Source organism: Neophocaena asiaeorientalis, unplaced genomic scaffold, assembly GCF_003031525.2.
Source record: "Neophocaena asiaeorientalis asiaeorientalis breed wild unplaced genomic scaffold, Neophocaena_asiaeorientalis_V1.1 scaffold4, whole genome shotgun sequence".
NCBI classification, from domain to species: domain Eukaryota; kingdom Metazoa; phylum Chordata; class Mammalia; order Artiodactyla; family Phocoenidae; genus Neophocaena; species Neophocaena asiaeorientalis.
The window spans coordinates 3,142,971-3,166,454 of NW_020173682.1; the positions used below are offsets into that span (position 1 = coordinate 3,142,971).

The window sequence follows — 23,484 nt, forward strand, 5'->3', positions numbered from 1 at the left end:
CGTGTGATCCCAAGGGGAAAGTCGCCTCTGAAGTCTCTGGTGACAGGAAGAAAGCTCCGTTCAGTTCGATCAGCTTCAGGCAATATTCCTCATATTTGCTCCGCACATCCTCAGCTCTCCGTTCTCACACCTGCATCCGTACGCTGAACCTGGCCAAGCCCCTGCTGACGAATCTCACCCTAAATTCACGATCAGCTGGCCCTCGATGCTGCCCAGAAATCATACTCTATGTGCCTCTTCCGTGCACTTTTCTACTCTCCTAAAAGGCGTTCACACCATTTCCTCTCTCATCAAACCCTTCTCCTCTCGAGTTCTCCCAGGAATTTGCTTCCTATTTCATTGAGAAAACACAGAGGAGACGGTCCAAGCGATCCCACCACACATCCATCCCCCCTTGTGTATTTGCCGGAATGCTCCGCCTTTTCTCCTGTTACTGTGAGCAATGACCCCTACCTGGGTGCTAGATCCCGGTTCCCCATCCCCACACCAACACAGCTATCACAGCCCTTCCCTCTCTCCTCGGCGGTATTTCTCCTTCTAATGGAAACACCGTCAGCACGTAAAAATGGAGTTGTTACCCCTTTGGCAAAATTTGACCTCATATGCCCCTCTAGCTGTCCCGTTTTCCTTCTTTTCTTTACAGCAACTCTCCTTGAACAAGTTGTGTGTACTTGCTCTCTCCTGAGTCTCTTGAACCTACTCCAGTTACCTCCCCATCACTTACCCCAAACTAGTCACGTCAGATCACCAGTGACCTTCACGTTGATAAATCCAGGAGGGGATCCTCAGCCCTCCTCCTAATCAACATGGCGGACTACTCCATCCTCTTTTAAATAGAAAGTTCGTAAAAGGCCATTTTAAGCAACATTTGCTTAAAATGGTTTCTAGAGCCATTTGCTTGGTTTCTAGAGCCACACTTTTCCGGGTTTCTTCTATCTGACTAGCAGCTCCGTTGTCTCCTTGGCTGGCTCTTCCTCATCGGCTTGACATCTTGGAGAGCCCAGGGCTGTCCTCTGTCTTCTCTCCTCTATCCACACTCCCTCCTTCGGTGACTCCATTCGATGTCGGACTTGTAAATAGCATCTCTTCGCTGGTCTCTCCTCTGCATCCCAGACCCACATGTCCTACTGTCTATGCGGCAGCATCACTGAGGTGTCCCGTGGACTTCTCAAGTTTGACCTCCCGACTCCCCCCATCCTCGACCTGCCCCTTTCCGTCTTCCGCCTCTCCATCCATACCTCTTCGTCTCTCAGTCCCAAGACCTTCCACCCTGGAACATGGACTCGTCCTTGACTGTTCTTTTCCCCTTACGTTCCACATGCAAATGCTGTTGTCTGTCTCTTCAGAATATATCGAGAATCTCCCCCCTTCTCACGCAGCCTCTGCTCTCCATTTGGTCTGAGACACCGTCGTCTCCTCCCGAGATGAGTGCAGTAAATAGCCTCCTAAGTTGTATCCTTGCTTCGAGCTTTGCGTCCTTCAAGTCTGCTCTCAGTTCTCGACCCTGTCACACTGCGAGCTGGGTCTCATCCCTCCCTTGTTCGGATCTGTCAGGTGGCTTCTCTTTCCCTCAGTGAAAATCGAAGTCCTCCCGGTGGCCTCCACGGCCCTGTGTGGTCTGACCATCCACACCCCCACCCGCTCCTTCTCTTTGACTGTATCTCGTACTCCACTTCCATTCGCTCATGCTCTTCCTGCCTCTCACTTCCTCGCTGTCCTATGAGTGTTCCAGACAGTAGATGCACGCCCGCCTCGGGGCCTTTGCACTTGCAGCTCCTGCGCTAGGAGCTTTCCCTCAGATACTCTCCTTGGTATATGTGCGCACGCACGCACACACACATTCTCTCTTCCTTCCCTGACTGTTTCCCCGTAACTCTTTTATGAGTTTTATCTATTAATTTCCTTTGTTGTCATTCTCCCACAATTAGAATATAAGCTCCACGAGGGCAAGGGTTTTAATCTGCTTTGTGAACGGTGGTCAGTTCTCAAGGCCTAGAACAGTCCTCAGCGTGAACAATGAATGGATGGGTGTTGAAAACATGTCTTCTGGAGGGATGCAGAGATGTGGAAGCCATTCACCGTGTCTGCCTGTGAGCAGCTCATGTGTAAACCACAAACGGAGACCTTGAGCAGTAAAATATCAAGTGAATGAAAAGACAGCTCGGCACGTACGTGTCCAAGGTACAGGCAGCATAAAGGGAAGAGGGATTAACACTGACTTAGGGATGTCAGCATCCAGGAAGGGTTTTTAACTGGTACCTAAGATTTTACCAAGTGAGTTAGGAGGAGAAGGGCGTGTCCAGTAGAGGGTCTAAAGTGTGTGCAGGCACCAAGCTGTGACACAGCATCCTGGACGCCACCTAGAGGTCTTCAGGTGAAGTCCCTAGGGTAGGGGGTGACCAGTAACAAAGCCGGGCCCATCTTTAGTGTGTCATGTTAATCAGCTTGGACTTAATCCAGCCCTTTCCCTCTCCGTCCCTTCAGCAGATACTTCTTGAGCATATTCTGTGAGCCAAGCAGCGTGAGACGCAAAATCAGACGACAGCCTTGGCTTCGTGGAGTTTACTTAGGGTCTATTGAAAGGAAGCCTTGAATCGAATAACCAGTGGGCACCATAGTAAAGGTTAAGCCAACTTCTGAAGCATCAAAGATAGGATTGGAGTCTAAAATGGGAACTTCCAACTTTAAACTAAGAATAGAGTATCAGGGACCTGGGAGCACAGAGAGCGAGGGTATACTTCTGTATTTTTAATGAGACAAGTTGGGTGCCTCCCTTCTCCACATTCCCTTTCTTTTCCAACCTGACAGTTACAAGTACGGTAGACGGAATCTGTAGGTTGCACTGTTCTTTTAGATTTCTCAGTTGAATGCTTCCTTCCTCGACCACACAGGCTCCTACAAGTGTTTCTGATTTATGTTGACTTCTGGTCATGAGGTAGGAGATAGACAGGCCCCAGGCTGAGCAGCCGCAATTGGCTGCCTGCTGCCCTTTGACAGACCAAAGATGGGCAAAAGCAAGATGACTGGCCAGAGACAACCCGGGAAACTGCCCCCACAGAAGCAACCTCAGCCACCCCAGTTGCACACAGCTCACGGCCAGTTTGCCCGTGTGCTCTTCCGCACGTACTTTGCTTCTAATAAACACTGTCTCTTTGCTGAATTCTTTCTTCAGAGAAGACAAGGACCGAAGTCCTTCTTCCAACTGTTCCACAGCGGGAGTCAGGAGGGGGGCGGGCAAAGAGGGAAACTTTTATAGCAGGGTAAGTCTTGTTAGTCATCAAGCAAAGGACTGGGAGAGAGAAAACAAAAAGTAGAATCTATGTTTCAAGAAAAAAATAGAATCTATGTTTCAATAAAAGACTTTAGAATCAAAGTCTGCCTAACCAAATGCTCCTAATTGGATACTTTTCTTTTTCATAACTTTATGAAATATAATTTATTTCATGCCAGGAAACACAGCTTGGTCCTTGGCTTGATCCAAGGCTATCAGGCTCTGGCCACGTATAAAAGGCATACCTCTGATCAGGCCCGTGTAGAGCCTTCACCTCTTTATTCTTGACTTTGTCATTTATCACCATTTGGAATTGTCTACACAAGCATGCTTACCCAGAAAATTCTGCTAGAATAGGCACTCTGCTTTCCGTGCCTGAGTTAACCCACTGCCCTTTTCTAAATGCCGAAGATGGGGAAATGAGGTGGGGTTTCCTGACTTACCACTTCTATTTCAACCTAAGTTTTGAACTTGGAAGATAGATTCCAGCCATAGGGTGTATCTTGGACCCATGTTCTAAAGTATCAGCCGTCCAGATTGATTTCATTTAAGAAATAAACAAAGGCAATGTCTCAATGTTGTATCCGCCTTTTGTTTCTGGCCAGAAGTAATTTCCATATGGCTTTATGGGTGGATGTGCCCTGGCTCATCTGAGCTCATAAAACTGGGGTTCAACACTCTAGACCTGTGATCACCAAATAAAGATCCTCAAAGGAAGTAACAGGGTCCATAAGGGAGAATTTCAAAAAGCCGTGCAAAACTTTAACTCTTTTACTCAAGGCAAGACATGCAGAGTTACTGAATCATTCGGTGTCTGCTTTTGGTCACCAGACAGCAACAGAGGGTGGAAATTCATCCCAGGTATCAGGTGTGTCGAATTCTAAATAGACCTGTAATTCTAGAAGGGAAAAGTGAATGACTCCTGGACTATCTATTCAATAAACAAAATTTATTTTTTTTTAAAAATGTAAAGCCCAAGAGGGAGAAAACAGGAAAGGAAGGGCTGGGGATGAAATGATTCTTGACAGGAATTCTTTTCTGTCTGAAACCCGGTTAGGTTCATTTGTGGAAGCCCTGGAGAGTTGCCAGGATCATGATCCTGGTTGTTAAAATAGCATTAAGTGTGTCAGGTCAAAGAAGAGATGATGAATCGTTATCCTTTCTGTTATGTGCAGTAGAGGAGCCCATTTACAGTTGGATCCACCCTAAACAACTGTGTCATCCCGTGAACAAAGCAATCTTCCTGTTCACCTAGTAGCACGACAGGTAAATTAACAAGAAAGTCGGGGGCGAGAAGGAAAGCCACTATCAGTGATGAATTCGGTTGTCCTCTCCAGTGATTCTGAAAATGTCAGCTCTCGACACAGAAGCGTTCAGAATGCATACTGAATTCTGTAGGGATGGGTCCCTGACCTTGTGTGAAGGAATCTTCCTGGAAATCAGTCATCCTGGAAAATATTACATCACTTTGTCAGGTGGGAAATGTACTTAGACGTGAGACAGCTTCTTCTAAACCAGTGGTTATCTACCCTGGCTGCATACTAGAAGCATCTGCAGAGGTTTAAAAACAAACAAAAAACCCACCAAAGACTTATATCCCACCTGTGACTAAGCAAAACCCAGTGTCTAGGATGGGACTTCATGTAACTGTAAAATCTTTCCTGGCAACTTCGATACACTGTGAGGGTTGAGGACCGCTCCTCTACACTGAATTGTCCCCAGAATTTGGCCCTTAGGACTTTCAAGGTCTGTTTTTTTTGGCGGAACCTCTAGTAATGACTTAAGGAGTTGCAGTAGAACCGTGGCTGTCTTCCACAGCCTACAGAGCGAACCACGTAAGCAGTCTGGTTTCACTTGGGAATGCCTTGGGAAGTCATAATGAAACTAAATATGTTCAAGTTGATGTGTTTAGTATCTCTTTTCTGGTTATCGTTTTTCCGCGTTAAGTAATACTGTCATCAGAGTACAAAAAGCTTAATCAAATAGACTTACTTTTTATAAATAGGAGTCCCGCTCCGTGATAAAAAGGAATGAACTATTGATACACACAACATCGTGGACGAATCTCAGATCCATTATGCAAAGTGCAAGAGGCGCAGCTCAAAAGGCTACAGTGATGCTCTGGAAAAGGCAAAACCATAGGGATGGAAAACAGCTCCGTGGTTGACAGGGGTGGGGTGGGGCAGGCGATGGAACTGTCCTGCGTCATGAATGTGATGGTGGATACAGGACTTTATGAATTGGCCCAAATGCAGGGACGTGTACACAGCAAAGGCTGGATTTTACAGTATAGAGATCAACAGATCCTTTTCTTTTTTTTTTTGGCAAAAGCCAGTGATTCCCTTTCCACACTTTACTGAATGTCCTGCTCTCAGAGGGCAACTAGTTTTAACTCTTTTAATTGTATCTCTTGGTATTTATTCCTTGCCTCTAAATCGTGTGCTTCATTTGCTGCTTGAGTTTTCACTGCTAGGCATTATCTCTGGGCTTCCTGCCGTGAAGACTGTTCCGCGCTCTCGTGCGTATTCCTCCTTTCGCTCTCACATACATGCACCTGCATCCATCTCTTCCTCCAGTCTCCCAACAGTTAAAGCATAATTCTGGCTGGTTCCGTATACTGGATGCATTATGACCATGTAAATACAATTTCAGTGAGCCGTGTTGTATACTCACATTCCTTTTCTCTTGTGTGTTTTCTTTGTGGTTTCTGTGCGATTAATAAGTTTGCTTTTTACACGTGCTTACTTTTCTGTATAGTTGGCACCAGTCAAGCCCCACATTCTCCCCTGGTTGTCTCAAGTTCCTCGCGATATATTCATACACATCCGGTAGTCCCTCAGCTGTGCCTTCTTGAACCTTCTCTCCAGGAATGTTCTGTCCTGCTTGGGTCTGGATGGTGTGTCTCTGTGCTGAGTGCACATTTGTCATTTGGAGACATCTCATTATCCCTGGGATGCCTTTCACCTTCTTTCGGGGTGTGAACCCCTTTTTCCTAGATCACTTGATCTCTTTCAAGGCTTACACCCATCGTTTCTGTCAAAAACATCCTCCAACAGTTTCCTTAGAAAGAGGACAGTAAAACTTTTTGAGACCCTGAATGTCTTAAAGTGCCTTTAATCAACCTTCCCATTTAATTGACAGTTAAAATAGTTATGGAATTCTGATTAGAAAATTTTCCCCCAGAATTTTCAAGGATTTTTGCTCCATTGCTTTCTGTCTTCCATTGTTGCTGTGTTTTTTGGTTTGTTTTGTTTTCAGTTTTAATATTTTTTTATTGCAGTTGATTTACAGTGTTGTGTTAATTATTCTTGCTGTTGAGAAGAACAAGCATTTCCATTCCTGAACCTTTGTATGGGACCTGCCTTTTCCTCTGGAAGCTTTTAGGTTTTTCTTTGTCCCCAGCGTCATGAAATTTCTAAGAATATGTCTGGATGCGGAAGTTTCATCCTTTGTGCTGGACTCCCCCTTTCCATTTGGAAAATCAAACTCTTAATTCTAGATTTTTTATTTTTTATTATTTTTTTTTACTTCTCTTGCATTTTCTTTGTTGTCTGTTTTCGGGAACTCTTTTGTTATTTGGAAGTTAAACCTCCTGGGTAATTCTCTAGTTTTTATGCCGTTCTCTGATTTTCCATCAGTTTGTCTTTTCTGTTTTACTCTTTGGCAGATTTCCTTAACTTTGTCTTCTAAGCCCCTCTTTTGAATTTTCATTTCTACTGTTATATTTTTAGTTTCCAAAAACTCTTTCTTAGTCTGAGTCTTTATATAGAAGTTTGTTCTAGTTTTGTAGATATAATCATCTCTTAGCTTTCAACTTTAGGTGTTAGTCATAGTTGATTTTTTTCTGTTTGTTTTGGTCTTTCATGTTAGAAGTTTCCCTGAGATGCCCAAGGAACACTGCTATGCTCAAATTTAAGAACAGGGCATCAAAGGAAATTCTGTGCTGATTAGGTACAGCTTGTCCCCTTTGGGTCTCCCCGTAGGACAGCCTCGCTGGATGATCTTCATAGGAAACCACCAAAGTCCTGATCTTTGGGTCTTTTCTGTTTGGTGGTCAGATTCCCCAGAGAAGAATCTTCCATTCTTGACACCTGGAGGACATAAACTTGGCTACCAAAATTCTAGGATGAGGAAGAGGGCTAGGGGCTCAACATTTAGCATCCTTTCTTCTCTCTGTCCCTGCTCTGTGTAGCATCCCCTGGTCAGATGCCCTCTGTTTTGTTGCCTAGAGAGACTAAACTTATGGTCTCACACCACACGGGAAAAGGATGGCCACCTTGTGGCTTGATGTAGTGGAGGGGAGGTGGAGGGATCTAACTATGAAACAGACTTCTAACCAAATCTCTTGTTTTTAGTCCCCCCTTCACCTTCTTCTTCAGAGGTTTTGTGAGTCCTCTCTTTTGCTCCGCACTTTCCCTACTGCTGGCTTGTTTATTCGGCTAAGTCTCCAGTCTAAGTCATCTACTCTTTCCAGCTCCCAGATTTTGTTGCTCTCATCTTGAGCCTGTCTAAAATGACCCCCACAACTCATGACTGTCTGTCACAGCACCCCCTGTGTCCTCTTACCTGTAATCATTTTATTAATTTCTTTTCTTATTTATGACCCATATCTGCTACTAGACTCTCAGCACTGAGGAAGACCTTGTTTGTCTTGTTCTTATTTATTCCTCATGGCTATCACAGCACCATACTGTGGGAAGGATTATAGCACAGGGCCTAAGAATATAGGCTCTCAATAGTTCTGGGTTCAAATCCCAGCTTCACCACTTTTCGTAAATATATAGCCGTGGAGAAATAATCTACCTATGGGTCACTTTTTTTTCATCAGCAAAAGGGGGAGGATATCCTCTCCACTGAAGTTTTTGGAATGATGGGGCTTCCCCGGTGGTGCAGTGGTTAAGAATCCACCTGCCAATGTAGGAGACACGGGTTCAATCCCTGCCCCGGGAAGATCCCACATGCCGCAGAGCAACTAAGCCCGTGCACCACAACTACTGAGCCTGCGCTCTAGAGCCCGCGAGCCACAACTACTGAGCCTGCGTGCCACAACTGCTGAAGCCCACCTGCCTGGAACCCATGCTCCACAACAAGAGAAGCCACAACAATGAGAAGCCCACGCACTGCAACTAAGAGTAGCCCCCGCTCACTGCAACTAGAGAAAGCCTGCGCACTGCAACGAAGACCAAAGGCAGCTGAAAATAAAAACAAATAAATAAATAATTTTTTTTAAAAATTAAATAAATAGAGTTTTTGGAATGATTTAATGAGGTAGTCTGGGTAATGAAATAATGCTGAGTGCATGCCTGGCACTTCATAAGCAACCAATAAATGCTAAGTTAGGTAGGTGCAGGATTTTGAAAAAAGGAATGATTAAGTGCCCCAACATTTTTGGGGTTGAAAATATGGTCACTGTGTGTGTGTGTGTGTGTAAAATACTTGGATGACTTTGGGGCATGCACTTCTGTCCCCCTTTATTCAATGAATAACCTCAGAGTCCTCTGTTGCTTTTTCCCCAACAGGATTTCCATCACAAGGGTCACCGCTGACATCTCGCTGGCCAAACGCTCTGTCTTGAACAATCCCAGTAAACACGCCATAATAGAAAGATCCAACACAAGGTCAAGTTTAGGTAAGTGTGTGCCTCGCCAGCGAGCTGAAGCCATTTAAACCCTTCTCTCCTGAGGCTGCTGGTGAGCAGATCTAACTAGATGATAATTCCACGTGTCATAGTGCAGAGACAATACAGACACGTGTCACCAGTAGCCACTGCTGCCGTCTTAGTGATTTCATGGTATGGAAGGAGTTGTTTTGAAAGTTTTGAGTTAAAAATTCCACAGGCTGTCAGCATGAACGTTTTGGCTGTGGTCTGTTTTCACGAACATGAGCTCTGGTGTCTGCAGACTCTAAAAACTCCTGGCTTTGCATCATTGTTACCACAAGCAATGTCATCAGCCTCTATAAGGCCCAGTTTCTGGTACCAAACCAAACTTGGGTCCCCTCGCCCGCATGCGGTGAAGCCAGTCTACTGACGCCAGGTTGGGGTGAAGGAAAGTACCGCATTTATTGCAGGGTGCCAAACAAGGAGAATGGGCAGCTTGTGCTCAAAAGATCCGAACTCCCTACTGGCTTCCAGGGAGGGGGCTTTAAAGGCGTGTGAGGGAGGGGGCCCTAGGGTGTGTGATCAGCTCATGCACAATTCTTGGATTGGTTGGCATCAAGTTTCAAGTGCCATCAACCTTCTGGTTTCAGCCTTCTCGTTCTTGCTGTCAGCGGTTTTCATCTGGAGGGGGTCTGCTTCCTTAAAAACAACTAAGGGATGTGTGTCAGGCCTTTATCTCTATTTTTCGGGGAACTGGGAGTTTGGTGACTCTGCTCTGTGGTGGATTTATAGTCTAAATTGTTACCAGTTTTCCAGCCTAACAGCTATTCTTTGTTTTTACATGTTGACATTCCTAATTATTAACTCTTGAGCCAGCCTTTAGAGACTCAAGGGAGGCCTGGGAGACTAAAGCAAAAGCCTTTGACTTCAAAGGACAGGGATATGGGGCTTGTATACGGTTTCATTTCTTCATCTAAACAGCAAAAGAGAGAGAGTAGTAACTAACTCTAAACATAATATGACTTCCATAAATAATGGCTGTGATCCCAAATCCCTTAATACTTGAATTACATCAAGAATTACAGTTGTATCATATTGATAGCCATATTTTTGTTTCATTTGTAAAAACAATTTGGGGATTTCAGTTAACGTGTCTACAGGGTTGCGTTTGAACGCTATGTGTTATCGTGTGCTAATTTGATCAAGTGAAAGAGCTTCGGCAGCTGTTTCATCCGTTTGGCACCTGCTTGAAGTTTTAGGTTAATCGCTGTTACACATGTAACTTACTAAGCGTTAGGCTTCTGTTCTTATACATTTTTTCATGGTTGTGTGAGATCTTTGATCTTTGAGAGACTGGCTTTTAACGTCAAACTTTTTAGTTAACTCTGAAGTATATTGTAGAAAAAATAGAGAAACTGTTGAAAACAATAACCCTTATCTGTGATGAGTATAATTCCTTATAGAACCCAGTTTTGTTCCCCCAGCAGCCCCTCATTAACTAAACTTCAGTCATCAAGCTTTAGAAATGTATCTGGGGGATGGAATCCTACATTTTGTTTAGAGTGATCTCCTGTCCTTATCGTCTGTGACCCTTAAAACTCTTTGTATACATTTTTGATGCTCACAGTAATCGTTACAGAACGCTCGTTCCATTGTTTCCACTGATGAACGAAGTCAGGCGATTTGTTTAGACTCATCGTTTGAATCAATGGCGTCACAGTTTCGTGTTGGTTGCCAAGGCTTTTGTGAAACTACCAACTATATATTACTGTTCAAGACTCTTGCACTCCATAGCGTGAGCACACACTAGACAGTGACTGTCAAAGTCAGGGAACAAAAAAGATGAAGGAGCTTGTAGCAATGAGGCCAATAAGTCGGCAGCTCATTGAGATGGAGGGTGATTGAGAAAGTTGCTTGTGCGTTGCACTGCTTGGTGAAGACCTAAGGCTGCAGGAAGGAAGGCGTATCCACCAAGAACAGCTTCTCCAAGGAGCAAAGCCCGAGCTGAGACCTAAAACGGGACAGGGTTTAGCCAAGGAAAAAGGGCGAAAGAGTGAAGGGTGTGATAGGGATTTCAAGAGCCACAGAGGCTTCTGGAAAACATACGTGCTTTACTTTGACGGAGTGTATGGTTTAAAAAAGAGAGAGGTGGGAGATGACACCAGAGAGATAAAGGGTGGAGACGGGGGCGGATATTAAGGAATTTGGGGCTTATCCTTAGGGCTCGACGGAACCAGGACTAGATTTTAAGCATGTATTCATCCACTGATGAACACTTGAGAACCACCCATGTGCTGGGCGTCACGGTAAGTGCCGGGGACACAGACGTGAAGGACAGCACGTCCTCACGCTCATACAGCTCTCGTTCCACAGAGAAGGTGTGGACAGAAGCTAACAGAAGTAGCTGTAGACAGATAACAGTTAGAGATGTCAGTCAGTGGTTGGTGAGTCCTGGTAGCAGAAGCAGGTAGAGAGTCAGCTGAGGAGGAGAGTGTGATTTTATATGGGGAGTCAGGCGAGGCCTCCCTGAGAAGGTGCCATTTTAGCAGAATCTTTTGTGTTGTGAATTCTTTACCCTTGCAGCTACCCGAGAAAAGAGAGAAGTTCTGGGCAGAGGGCGCGATAGGTGCAAAGGCCCCGAGGTGGGATGCCAGTCTGGAAAGGTCAAATACTGTATGGTTCCATGTATATGATGTCCTAGAAAAGCCAAAACTCTAGTGACAAACAGCTGTGGTTACCTGGGGGAGGGTGTGAGCACAAAGGAATAGCAGTTTGGGGAGCGATGGAATTGGAGGTTACACAAGTGTGTACTCGGGCGAAAATCCATATAGCTGGATACCCCTCAAAAAGTCAATTTCACTGCACATTTTTTTTGGGGGGGTCATGCCGTGCGGCTTGTGGGATCTTAGTTCCCCCGCCAGGGACTGAACCCCGGGCCCTTGGCAGTGAGAACGCAGGCACCTAACCACTGGACCGCCAGGGAGTTCCCCACTGCACATTAATTTTAAAATTAACATAAAAACATGCTTAAAGCTGCTTCTATAGAATTGTGAGAAATGAGCATTGTAAGAAAAGCAGTTGGAGAAGAAGATTCACTTTTCCCTATCCCCTGCCAGCTTCTCGGTGTTTTGGTGCTATCATCTGGGGTTTTTCCTAAATTATGGATTTTTTTTCAATAATTAATTTAATTCCATTTAAAATTTTAACTGCCATAAAATACCCTGCCCTGACCCACAGAGTCCCTTCAGTGGCCTCGACCTCTCTCTCTGTCCCCACCACCCGGCTGAACACAGCCCCCCAAAATCTAAGTTTTCCAAACTTAGTGTCCCCATTTCAGTCACTGTTACTCACTCTCCAGCTGGCTCCAAATTTGTTTATAAAGAAGTTACCAGTAACCTCCCTGTCACTAGTCCAGTGGACATACTGCAATCTGTTTTACATGACGTTGCAGTGACATTTGGAGGACATGTGTCCCCCTCTCCTTGAAGCACCCCTTCCCTTGGATTCCTCAACAGCACCGATTCTGGCCCTCCTGCCTTTCCTTTTTTTGCAGGCTTACGCTCTGTGGCTTTTGAGTGTGAATTCTTTTTTTTTTTTTTAATTTTATTGACGTGGAGTTGATTTACAGTGTTAATTTTGCTGTTCAGAAAGTGACTCAGTTATACATATATATACTTTTTTTTTCATATTTCCATTATGTTTTTTCACAGGACATTGAATATAGTTCCCTGTGCTACACAGTAGGACCTTGTTGTGGATCCATCCCATATATACCAGTTAGTTTGCAGCTGCTCATCCCACACTCCCGTTCATTCCCTCCCTCACCCCCCTACCCCTCAGTAACCACAGTCTGTTCTCTGTGGCTGGGAGTCTCTTTCTGTTTCGTAGATAAGTTCATTTGCGTCGTACATGAGATTCCCGTAGCAGTGATACCATATGGTCTCCGTCTTTCTCTTTTGGACTTACTTCACTCACTGTGATAATCCCTTGGTCCATCCATGTTGCTGCAGATGGCGTTATTGCATTCCTTTTAATGGCTGAGTCATGTATATATACATACAGACCACATCTTCTTTAGACTGTGAGGGCTTCTTAACTGTCCCTCTCGGGTCCTCTCTCTGGTCCCCCTCTCTCAGCAAAATTATTCATACCAGTCACTCCAGTTACTTCCTATATGCAGAGAGCTCACAGTTGCTACCCCAAGCTGGACAGTGCCTTTCCACTCCAGAGTTATACATCCTACTTGGTGGTGTTGCCTTGTATATTCCTCACACTTAGCACATGCTGAAGAGAATTTATCAGCTTTCCTGTATTCTGATAATTTCCCGGGGTTTCTTATCTGAGTCCTAACAGGACGCTCATCTCCGCTTGGAGAACCAGGAGACTCTGTGGCCCTCTTGATACGTGAGCACCCGCACTTCCTTCCCCAGCACATCTCCGGGTCCTGTCAGTCTCGCCTCCTGAATTTCTGCCTCATCACATGCAGTGTTTACACCACTGCTGCATTCCAAGGGCCCCGAGGCACCGTGAGTACTTCACACCTATTTCGACCCGGATCCCTTAGTTCTTCATGCCACAGCCGAAGAAATCTTTTCAAAGAGCAGATCTGTTCCGCACACATCCCTGCTTCAAACTGTAAATGTCTCTGCATTGTTCCTGGACGACAGCAGAACTCCTCGACCTAGACCTCGACCCCGAGTGTCCACGGCTCTCAGCCTCACCTCACGCCGTCTGCACTCGCCTTCCACGGCTGCAGTAACAAAATCACACAGACCAGGAGGCGGAAACAAACTTATTTCTCACACTTCTAGGGGCTGGAACTTCAAGATCAAGGGGTCAGCAGGTCTGTTTCTCCCGAGACCTCTCTCCTTGGCTTGCCGACGGCCACCCTCTCGCTGGGTCCTCACATGACCTCTCCTGTGTCTGCACCTCCCTGGCATCTCTCTCTCTCTCTCGTCTTATGAGGACACCGGTCATACTGATGTAGCCTGCCCTATCCTACTGGCCTCATTTTAGCTTAATCGCCTCTTTGAAGGCCCTGTGGCCAAATACAGTCACATGGATACGAGCCCACCTGTAGGACCACATTTAACTTTACCTCTTGAAAGGCTCTATCACCAAATAGGCTTCCATTCTGAGGTACTGGGGGTTGGGACTTCAACACAGGAAATTTGGTGGTGGGGGGACACACAATTCAATCCATAACATTGCCTTTCACTCAGCCCTTTGTCTGCCGCGGAGCCTCTGCACCTGCCGTTCCCTCCTCACCTGACTCCCCCTTTGAATCACGGGAAGGGCCGCCATGTTACCCTCACTGCGTGAGTGCATCATTGATGCGTGTCTCCCCCACTCGATGATAAGCCCTGTGAGCTCAGAGATTGGATCTCTTTGGGCTCATTATTGCTTCCCCTGTACACCCCACACTGACTGGCGCAAAGTAGGTGCTTAGTAAAAATATATGGGATAAGTGGGTAGTCACACCTCGACACTGCCCCTCTCCCCGAACGTGCCACACCTTGCTTTTCTGTCCTCTGTGTTTATGCAAACTTGGAAAATGGCTCTGCATTCAGTGTCGTACATCACAAATCTGTATTTTCTCCAGGGAAAACAAGTTATTCTCTATCGTGGTATTCTTTTAAGCTGTAGTTGTGCTGACATTAAGGATATATTAAAGTTGGGGGGGGGGAGAGAATTATTGCTGCTATATTGCCCCATAAGAGGATAAACTGTCTGTATTAAAGTATCAACACTCCAATCTTAGCTTTTATTGAAGTCAGTTTTTCTTACCCTTTAAACCAGTTTCTATCTAGCATGTCTTCCTCAGTCTGCACAGTAAGTTCTCTGCAATGTTGCTTTATTTTTAAAGAGTATTAGCATTTCAAAGATCCAAGTCAAATTATTTTCCAGTGTTTGTGAACTGCTGGAAGGTGTATGCTGGAGGAAAGGTAAACCAGACACTGAGTTTGGGGGCAGAAACCACTGCTAAGAACTTATTCTTTCAAGCGTTACTTATTATCCTGGAAGTTCTTTCAACCCAAGGGCGGGTAGGGGCAAACTGGGGGAGTTTATTTTTTATTTTAATATTTACTTGTTTTGGCTGCCCCAGGTCTTAGTTGCAGCACGCGGGATCTTAGTTGCACCATGTGCACTTCTTAGTTGCGGCATGCGAGCTCTGAGTTGTGGCACGTGACCTCTGAGTTGCGGCACGCGGGACCTAGTTCCCCGACCAGGGGTGGAACCCAGGCCCCCTGCATTGGGAGCACAGAGTCTTACTGGACCACCAGGGAAGTCCCAGGGAGCTTACTTCAAAAGCATCGTTCTCTTGTATGCATTTAATAAAAAATTAAATTTGAGAAAATTGACCTCAAATTTAATAGACGAGATCAATTATAGCAATTATTTCTTTTATGAAAGGATGAAAGATCCTGTATATTGAAGATATAATTTGATAGGTAAAAATTTGCTTTATACATGAGATTTTAGAAAACTTTCATTGCATAAACAGAAGTATAGTATGTTGCATTTGGAGTTGATTATGCTAATGTACCACTGTGTGACATGAAGGAAAAAAACCTGAAAATTTTGTAGCTTTAAGTACATACTCAGGTTTTGGGAGTGGTACAGGACTTCCTTGCCTGTATGGATGTCTTTATATGGGCTCATAAAACTTCTCACCTTTTTTCTCAGTTGCAATATTGGTCACGCATCATAATTTAAAATATATACATTAGCTATGCACATAAATTACATTATAGTCTTAGAAGCAAAAATATGATTTAAATTAAAATAGTAAAGGGCCTGGTAATAGTTATTTGCCAATTCCAAATCCAAACTTTTAAAACTAGTAAACTCAGATACTTATTGCTTTATGAAATAATTCACCTCAGAGTTTCTTTAATCTGCCCAACTTTATACTGTCTGCAAACTGTGGCTTGGTTTTCCCCCAAGCAGTTTTCCAGGGACAAATCAGTTTAGGAAACTGAACATCTTTGCACCCATTTGTACACAACTGTGCAGTTGTGGGATCTACTTGTGTCGCACGATAGCAAAAACTATGTACCGAAAGTGGGAAAATATCAGCAAATGAGAGTAAAGGAAGTGAAGCTAGAGTTAGCCGTGCACGTGGCAACAGCTGTAACTGACGGTAAAGGAAGTCCGTGCATGTGGCAACAGCTGTAAATGACAGTAAAGGAGGTGAAGCTAGATGTAGCCGTGCACGTGGCAACAGCTGTAACTGACAGATAACACACAGGGAGCAGGAGAAGGCATTTACTTTGTATATTAGCAACTAGGCGGTCAGATAATAATGTTTACAGCTTGGTAAATGTTTTTAGTGCAGTTGAGGAGTCAGTGGAGAGAATTTGTTACAAGTCTCTTTCACCTTGTCCTGATGGAACTGTTCTGCCTCTAAACTGTGGTGATGGATGCAGGAACCTACACGATAAAACTGCGTAGAGCTCAGCACGCGCACGCGCACACACACACACACACACACACACACGAGTACATAAAACTGGGGAAATCTGAATAAGATGGGTGGATTGTATTAATATTAATGTCCTGGTTGTGATATCGCACTACAGTTTTGCAAGATGTTCCCACTGAGGATAACTGGGTAAAGGGCACAGGGTTCTCTGTTATTTCTTACAACCGCTTGCGAGCCTACAGTTACCTCAACAGAAGCGTCAATTAAAGGCAAGTTCATCACTTACACTGGTAGCACCAGGGACTGTGGAACGGGGATGACACACCAGAGAGCACCCCTTATCTGGTCCTCAGGTGTGGTCTCCAAATCAACAGCGTCCTTATCATGGGGGCACTAGTGAAGACTGAACATTCTCAGGCCCCATCCAAACCTATAAAATCAGGAACTCTGGAGGTGGGACCCTACAATCTCTGGTTTAACAAGGCTGCCTGGTGATTCTACCATATGCCAGAGTCTGAGAACTACCGCTCTTGTTCAAGCCCGTCACTGTTCAGTGAAGGATCTGAGAGCCACAGGAAGTGAAGGGGAACTGTGTGGTGTGGGTGAGGCACCTGCTGACGAATGAAGCTAAGGCTAGACCCTGGGTGTCCTGACCACCAGTCCAGGGTTCTGTCCATTGAGCAGTGTCGTGATCCTAATTACATCTCTGCTTTCTCTGAGGAAGAAAAAAATAATTTATGGAGAATGAAGGGCGGATGATAGACTCTAAAACTAGCCTTGCGAATCGATGTGATGTGGAATTTACGGGACTATTGAATCTCATTTCTTCCCTCCTCGTGACCTATCCATTACCAGCGTAGCTATGTCTGTCTCAATAAATGAGCACTTTTTATTCCACAAGATTGCTCCAATGGCCCAGCTATAGCAATATTTCTACCCAAAGGGAGTTCTTCATCTAAATATATTTTGGCAGTCGAATTCATTATTCATGTTTTTGAAGATTTAATGAATTTTTTTCTACAACAGCAGCTTCTACCTAATACATAGTCAATTAAAAAGGCAAAAAAATGTTACATTATATATATATTAAATGATTATATTTTTTCTTTGCCTTTTTAATTCATTCTTTCAACACAGTTTTTGAGTGCCAAGCGTGTACCAAGTAGTGTACTGACGGAAGGAATGGAAGTAATTATATACTGTTGCCAGTTTTCTGTCAGTTCACTGCCTGTCGGAAAAGTTTTCAATCATATCATCAAAATACAATGCAATAAATGTTAACAGAGGTAGGCACAAAGCAATACTTGACATTTGTTAAGTATTTACTGTGGGCCAGGCACCACAATAAATGCTTTGCATGTTGATTCACTTAGTCCCTCATTTCCATTTTCCAAAAAAGAACACTTAGGGAGCTCCAAGAAATGAAGCCTGTTAACAAGGATCACACACGCTATGAAGTGAGAAAGCCACTTGGGACTGGATGCCCAGAGGCAGACCTCCCTGGGCCTGCGGAAAGGAAAAGAGGCTTAGAGAGGGCTTTACAGATTTCATTTTTTAGCATAAGTAAGGAACTTGTCAAAACTAGAATTCTGTGCTTAGTGATTATGAAATGGCATTGGAATTACCATTACATCACTGATACCAGAGCCATCGCAAGTCTTATTAATTCTCGACTGACCGCTTGGATGTCGTCCAACGCTAGCTACAAAGTGTAACAACCGCCTCTGTTTTTACAGTATTGTTCAATTAGAGAAATGTCTTTCCAAACGAACACACTTCCCTTCTTTCTCATCTTCCAGAAAACATGATTGTTTCTGAGCTGAGTTTTTCTTTTAATTGAAGTACAGTTGATTTAACAATGTTGTGTTAATTTCTGCTGTACAGCAAAGTGACTGAGTTATACATATATGTACTTTTTTAATATTCTTTTCCATTACGGTTTATCACAGTATACTGAATACGGTTCCCTGGGCTATATGGGAGGACCTTGTTGTTGATCCATCCTATATACACTAGTTTGCCTCTGCTAATCCCAAACTCCCAGTCCATCCCTCCCCCACCCCCCTCCCCCTTGGCAACCACAAGTCTGTTCTGAGTCCGTTTCCTAGAAAAGTTCATTTGTGTCATATTTTAGATTCCACATGTAAGTGATATCATATGTATTTGTCTTTCTCTTTCTGACTCACTTCACTTAGTATGATCATCTCTAGGTCCATCCATGTTGCTGCAATGGCAGTATTTCATTCTTTTTTATGGCTGAGTAGTATTCCATTGTGTGTATGTGCCACATCTTTAGCCGTTCCTCTGCTGATGGGCATTTAGGTTGTTTCCATGTCTTGGCTATTGTGAGTAGTGCTGCTATGTACATAGAGGCGCATGTCTCTTTTTGAATTATAGTTTTGTCTGTGTATATGCCCAGGAGTTGGACTGCAGGATCATATGACAACTCTATTTTTAGCTTTTTGAGGAACCTCCATACTGTTTTCCATAGTATCAGCACCAGTTTTAATTCAACGGCTGTTAAGTGATTGGGATTTGGACAGGTCAATAAGGCTTTTCGGTTTCAGAAATGAACATCAGCTGTCTTTGACATTTCTTTTTTGAAATAAGTTCTAAGCATGATGTACTCTGTCAAAGAAAAACCACTAGTACAGATACATTTCTTTTTGAAGCATCATTTTTACTTGGAAGTTAAAAGTATTTTCTTCAGAATTTATTGGTCATCCTTTTTTAAGGTTTACTTACTAATATGTTGCACTGGGATTCTGAAAAAAATCTCCTTTAAATTTTTCAATATCTCATTTCCCCCCTTAATTTAAAAAGTGTTAAGATATTTGTGTATGTAAGAATACTAGAAGATATAAATATTTGCATATATATACACATATATACATGATACATATATTAAGCAATTACATATGTTGATAATTTTGTATATGTAATAAGATAATGGATTATTTTCTTTTATGTTTATGTTACTCAGATTTTATGCAATGAACAAATATTACATTTATAATCTTTTTTTTCATAGTACTCAAACTGCTAAGAAAAATGAAGTTTTTTTAAGGTGTGGGACTCTATGTGATTAACCGTTATTATTAACTGAGTACATGGATGAAAATCTTTGTGATCAAATTTCTTTTTTTTTGAGACATACCTGACATATACCATTAGATTAGTTTCAGGTATACAACATGACTTGACCCGTGTATATATCGTGTTATGATCACAGGAAGTCTAGTTACAAGTTTACGTACAGTTACGAGTTTTTTTCTTGTGAGAAGAACTCCTAAGATCCACTCTCTTAGCAACTTCCAAATATACAATATTAGTGACTATAGTCACCATGCCGTGCGTCACATCCGTGGGACTTATTTGTGCTTTTGACCACCCTCACCCACCCCCCACTTCCCACCTCTGGCTACCCCCAACCTGTTCTTTTTACCTGTGCTTTTTTTTTCTTTTCCAATTCCACATTTCTGTCAAGATTCTATCACTGGATCACATGGTGGTTCTATTTTTAATTTTTGGAGGAACCTCCACATCATTTTCCATAGTGACAGCACCAGTTCACATTCCCACCAACAGTGCAGGAGGGTTCCCTTTTCTCCATATTATCACCACCGTACTTGTTATATTATCTTTTTGATGATAGCCATCCTAACAGGTGTGAGGTGATATCTCATTGGGGTTTTGATTTGCATTTCCCTGATGGTTAGTGATGTTGAGCGCCTTTTCATATACCTGTTGGCCATCTGTATGTCGTCTTTGGAAAAATGTCTATTCAGGTCTTCTTCCCATTTGTTCATTGGACTGTTTGGTTTTTTGCTATTAAGCTGTAAGAGTTCTTTATATATTTTGGAAATTAACTCATCCTGTACAAGCATATCTCATTTTATTGTGCTTTTCATTTGATTGCACTTTGCAGATGTTGTGTTTTTCACAAATTGAAGGTTTGTGGCAGCCCTGCCCTGAGCAGGTCTACTGGCACCATTTTTCTTACATCGCTCGCTTCGTGTCACATTCTGCTTATTCTCGCAATCTTTCAAACTTTTTCATTACATTTGCTATGGTGCTCTGGGATCAGTGATCTTCGTTACTACTGTGACTCTCTGAAGGGTCAGATGGTTAGCATTTTTCAGCAATCAAGTATTTGTTAATTAACGTATGTACATTGATTTTATAACACAATGCTTTTGCACACTTAATAGACTACAGTTTAGTGTAAACACAACTTTTATATGCACTGGGAAACCAAAAAGTTCGTGTGACTTGCTTTACTGTGGTAGTCTGAAAACAAACCTGCAGTATCTCTGATGTACGCCTGTATATGACTTGCAAAGATTTTCTCCCATTTGGCAGGTTGCCTTTTCATTTTGTTGATGGTTTCCTTTGCTGTGCAGAAGCTTTTTAGTTTGATGTAGTCTCACTTGTTTACTCTGGGTTTTCTTGTGTTTGCTTTTGGTGTCAAATCCAAAAATGCATTGCCAAGACGAATGTCAAGCTTACCACCTTTGCTTTTTTCTAGGAGTTTTATGGTTTCGGGATATACATTTAAGCCTTTAATCCATTTTGTGAGCTGATTTTCGTGTATGGTGTAAGACAGTGGTCCAGTTTCACTCTTTTGCACATGGCTGTTGTTTTCACCCAGCACAGTTTATTGAAGAGACTGTCTTTTTCCCCACTGTATATTCGTGGCTCCTTTGTCATAAATTAATTGGCCATCTATGCATGGGCTTACTTCTGGGCTCTTCTAGTCTGTTCCACCGGTCTATGGATCTGTTTTTACGCCAGTACCATACTATTTTATTATAGTTTTGTGATATAGTTTGAAGTCAGGAAGCATGATTCCTCCAGCTTTGTTCTTCTTTCTCAAGATTGCTTTGGCTGTTTGGGGTCTTTTGTGATTCCATACAAAGTTTAGGATTGTTCTGTATCTGTGAAAAATGCCATTAGATTTTTGATAGTAATTGCAGTAAATCTGTAGATCACTTGGGTGTGGACATTTTGACAATATTAATTCTTCCAATCCGTGAGCGTGGAATACCTGTTTATTTGTGTCTTCAGTTTCTTTCATCGGTGTCCTACAGTTTTCGGAGTACAGGTCTTTCACCTCCTTGGTTTTATTTATTCCTAGGTATTCTTTTCTTTTTGATGCAATTTGTAAATGATATTGTTTTCTTCCTTCCTCTTTCTGATAGTTCATTATTAGTGTATAGGAACGCAACAGATTTTTGTAAGCTAATTTTGTATCCTGCAACTTTACTGAATTTGTTTATTAGTTCCAACGGTCTTTTGGTGGAGTCTTTAAGAGTTTTCTGTACATACTATCATGTCATCTACAAACAGTGAGAGTTTTACTTCCTTTCCAATTTATATGCCTTTTATTTGTTTCTTGCCAAACTGCTCTGGCTAGGACTTTCAATACTATGTTGAAAGAAGTGGTGAGAGTGGGCATCCCTGTGTCGTTCCTGATCTTAGAGGAAAAGCTTTCAGCATTTCCATTGAGTGTGGTGTTGGCCGTAGACTAATCAAATTTCTTAATGCTTACAATAAATACTAACTTAGATCGGAACTTGACTGTTGGGGATCAGTGGCTGTGAAAACATTTATAGGGCACAGGTTATATTGGAATAAAATTTTAAGGAGCATGAGAAAAGAGAGCAAGTAAGAGTGTCAGTAATGTTTTAGAACACTATTATGAATGATTTCTAAAGCTGTTGTTTAAGGAAATTCCAATATATATGAAGGAAAGAATGTTATAGGAAACCTCAGGTACTCATCACCTACTTTCAACTATCATCTATTCATGGCCAATCTTGTTTCATTTCCAGTCTTCCCCCTGCCTTCCTCTCCTGTCTCTGAATTACTTTGAAGCTAGTCCCAGACATCATATGATGTCATCTGTAAATGTTTCAGTATGTATTTCTAAACATTGAAGACTCTTTTTATTTAAACCATATCGCCATTATCGCCAGACCTTAACAGTACATCCCAAATATCAGGTTGCCACTCAGCCATGTATCATTTCCCAACTGTCATGTATTATACATATACACACATACATCTTATATATATATAAGCATTATATATATAAACATTTTATCCACTTTATGCATTTTAAATATATCAATTACTATTTGTTTGAATCAGAATCCACATAAAGTCCATACATTGCGAATGTTTCCTAGGTCCTTAAATCTCTTAATCTCGTTTTCCATAGATCTTTTTTATTTCCTTGTAGTTTTTTGAAGAAACTGGGTCACTTAGAGTGAATTTTGCTAACTGCATTACACGGGCGTAGTTTATATATAATCGTCTGTTCCCTGTATTTCTTATAAACTGATAGATCCAGCAGCCTAACGGGTTTGTTTTTTTCTTTTAGCAAAACTATGTCGTGGGTGGTAATGTGACCAAATATTATTTTAAAGCCAGTACCTCAAGTGGTTTGGGCCCTGATTTTAAAGACCCCCACGTTAAATGAAAGGCCTCTAGTCATAACATATTGTGAGGCAGACAATAGTGACTTGCCTTTTCTGGAATAATGTACTAGTTAAAATAATTATCTCCAGGAATCTTCGGCATGGATGCAAATGCATAAGAGGAATTAAATGGTATTCTGTAGGTCTAGGAATCTCATGGAATTGGCCCTTCGTGACTGCGGTGGGCACTGTAAAATACATATTATGCTTTATAGACCTAGGATGTCTAGTAAAGTAGTTTCTGGCTATTTAACTCTTATTTAAATTAAATTTCAAAAATTTATTCATTCATTCACATGTGCTACACTTCAGGAGCTCCACAGGCATATGAGGGTTGTGGCTACCGTACTGGACAGCAGTGGTACAGAAATGGAGAAGCAGATGAGATGCATGAAATTTCTTTGGCATTCAAGTAGATTTTTGGATGTTTATGTAGTGTGTATTCCTGTAATGCTGACTCTAATACATAACCGCCCTTTTAAAGCATGAATGTTACAGGGCTGTTCTTTTGTTGGTGGGAAATATGAGAAGTGTGTTTTTGGACGAGTTTGTTGTAACACTCTTAAAATCTCTCCTGTTTTCTGTTGTAGTTCAGCTTGGTAATAAGCATCTCTAAGACTCTATCAATCATCTCCAGAAGGCGTACCAATAGGTGGCATATAAACACAGATAAGCCCGTGCAGTGACAGGAAGGCTGGTGATGGGT

At 42.7% G+C, this 23,484-nt stretch overlaps 1 protein-coding gene across 5 annotated transcripts in view; it reads left to right on the top strand.

Annotated features, from left to right (window-relative positions):
• The window catches only part of CACNB2 (calcium voltage-gated channel auxiliary subunit beta 2), a 396,022-nt gene that overhangs the window by 366,584 nt on the left and 5,954 nt on the right, over nucleotides 1–23,484 (top strand). For all 5 annotated transcript variants that reach the window (XM_024750058.1, XM_024750061.1, XM_024750060.1 and 2 more), the window contains one exon: nucleotides 8,791–8,900. In XM_024750058.1, coding sequence (XP_024605826.1) covers nucleotides 8,791–8,900 — 110 coding nt within the window. The remainder of the gene's footprint in view (nucleotides 1–8,790; nucleotides 8,901–23,484) is intronic.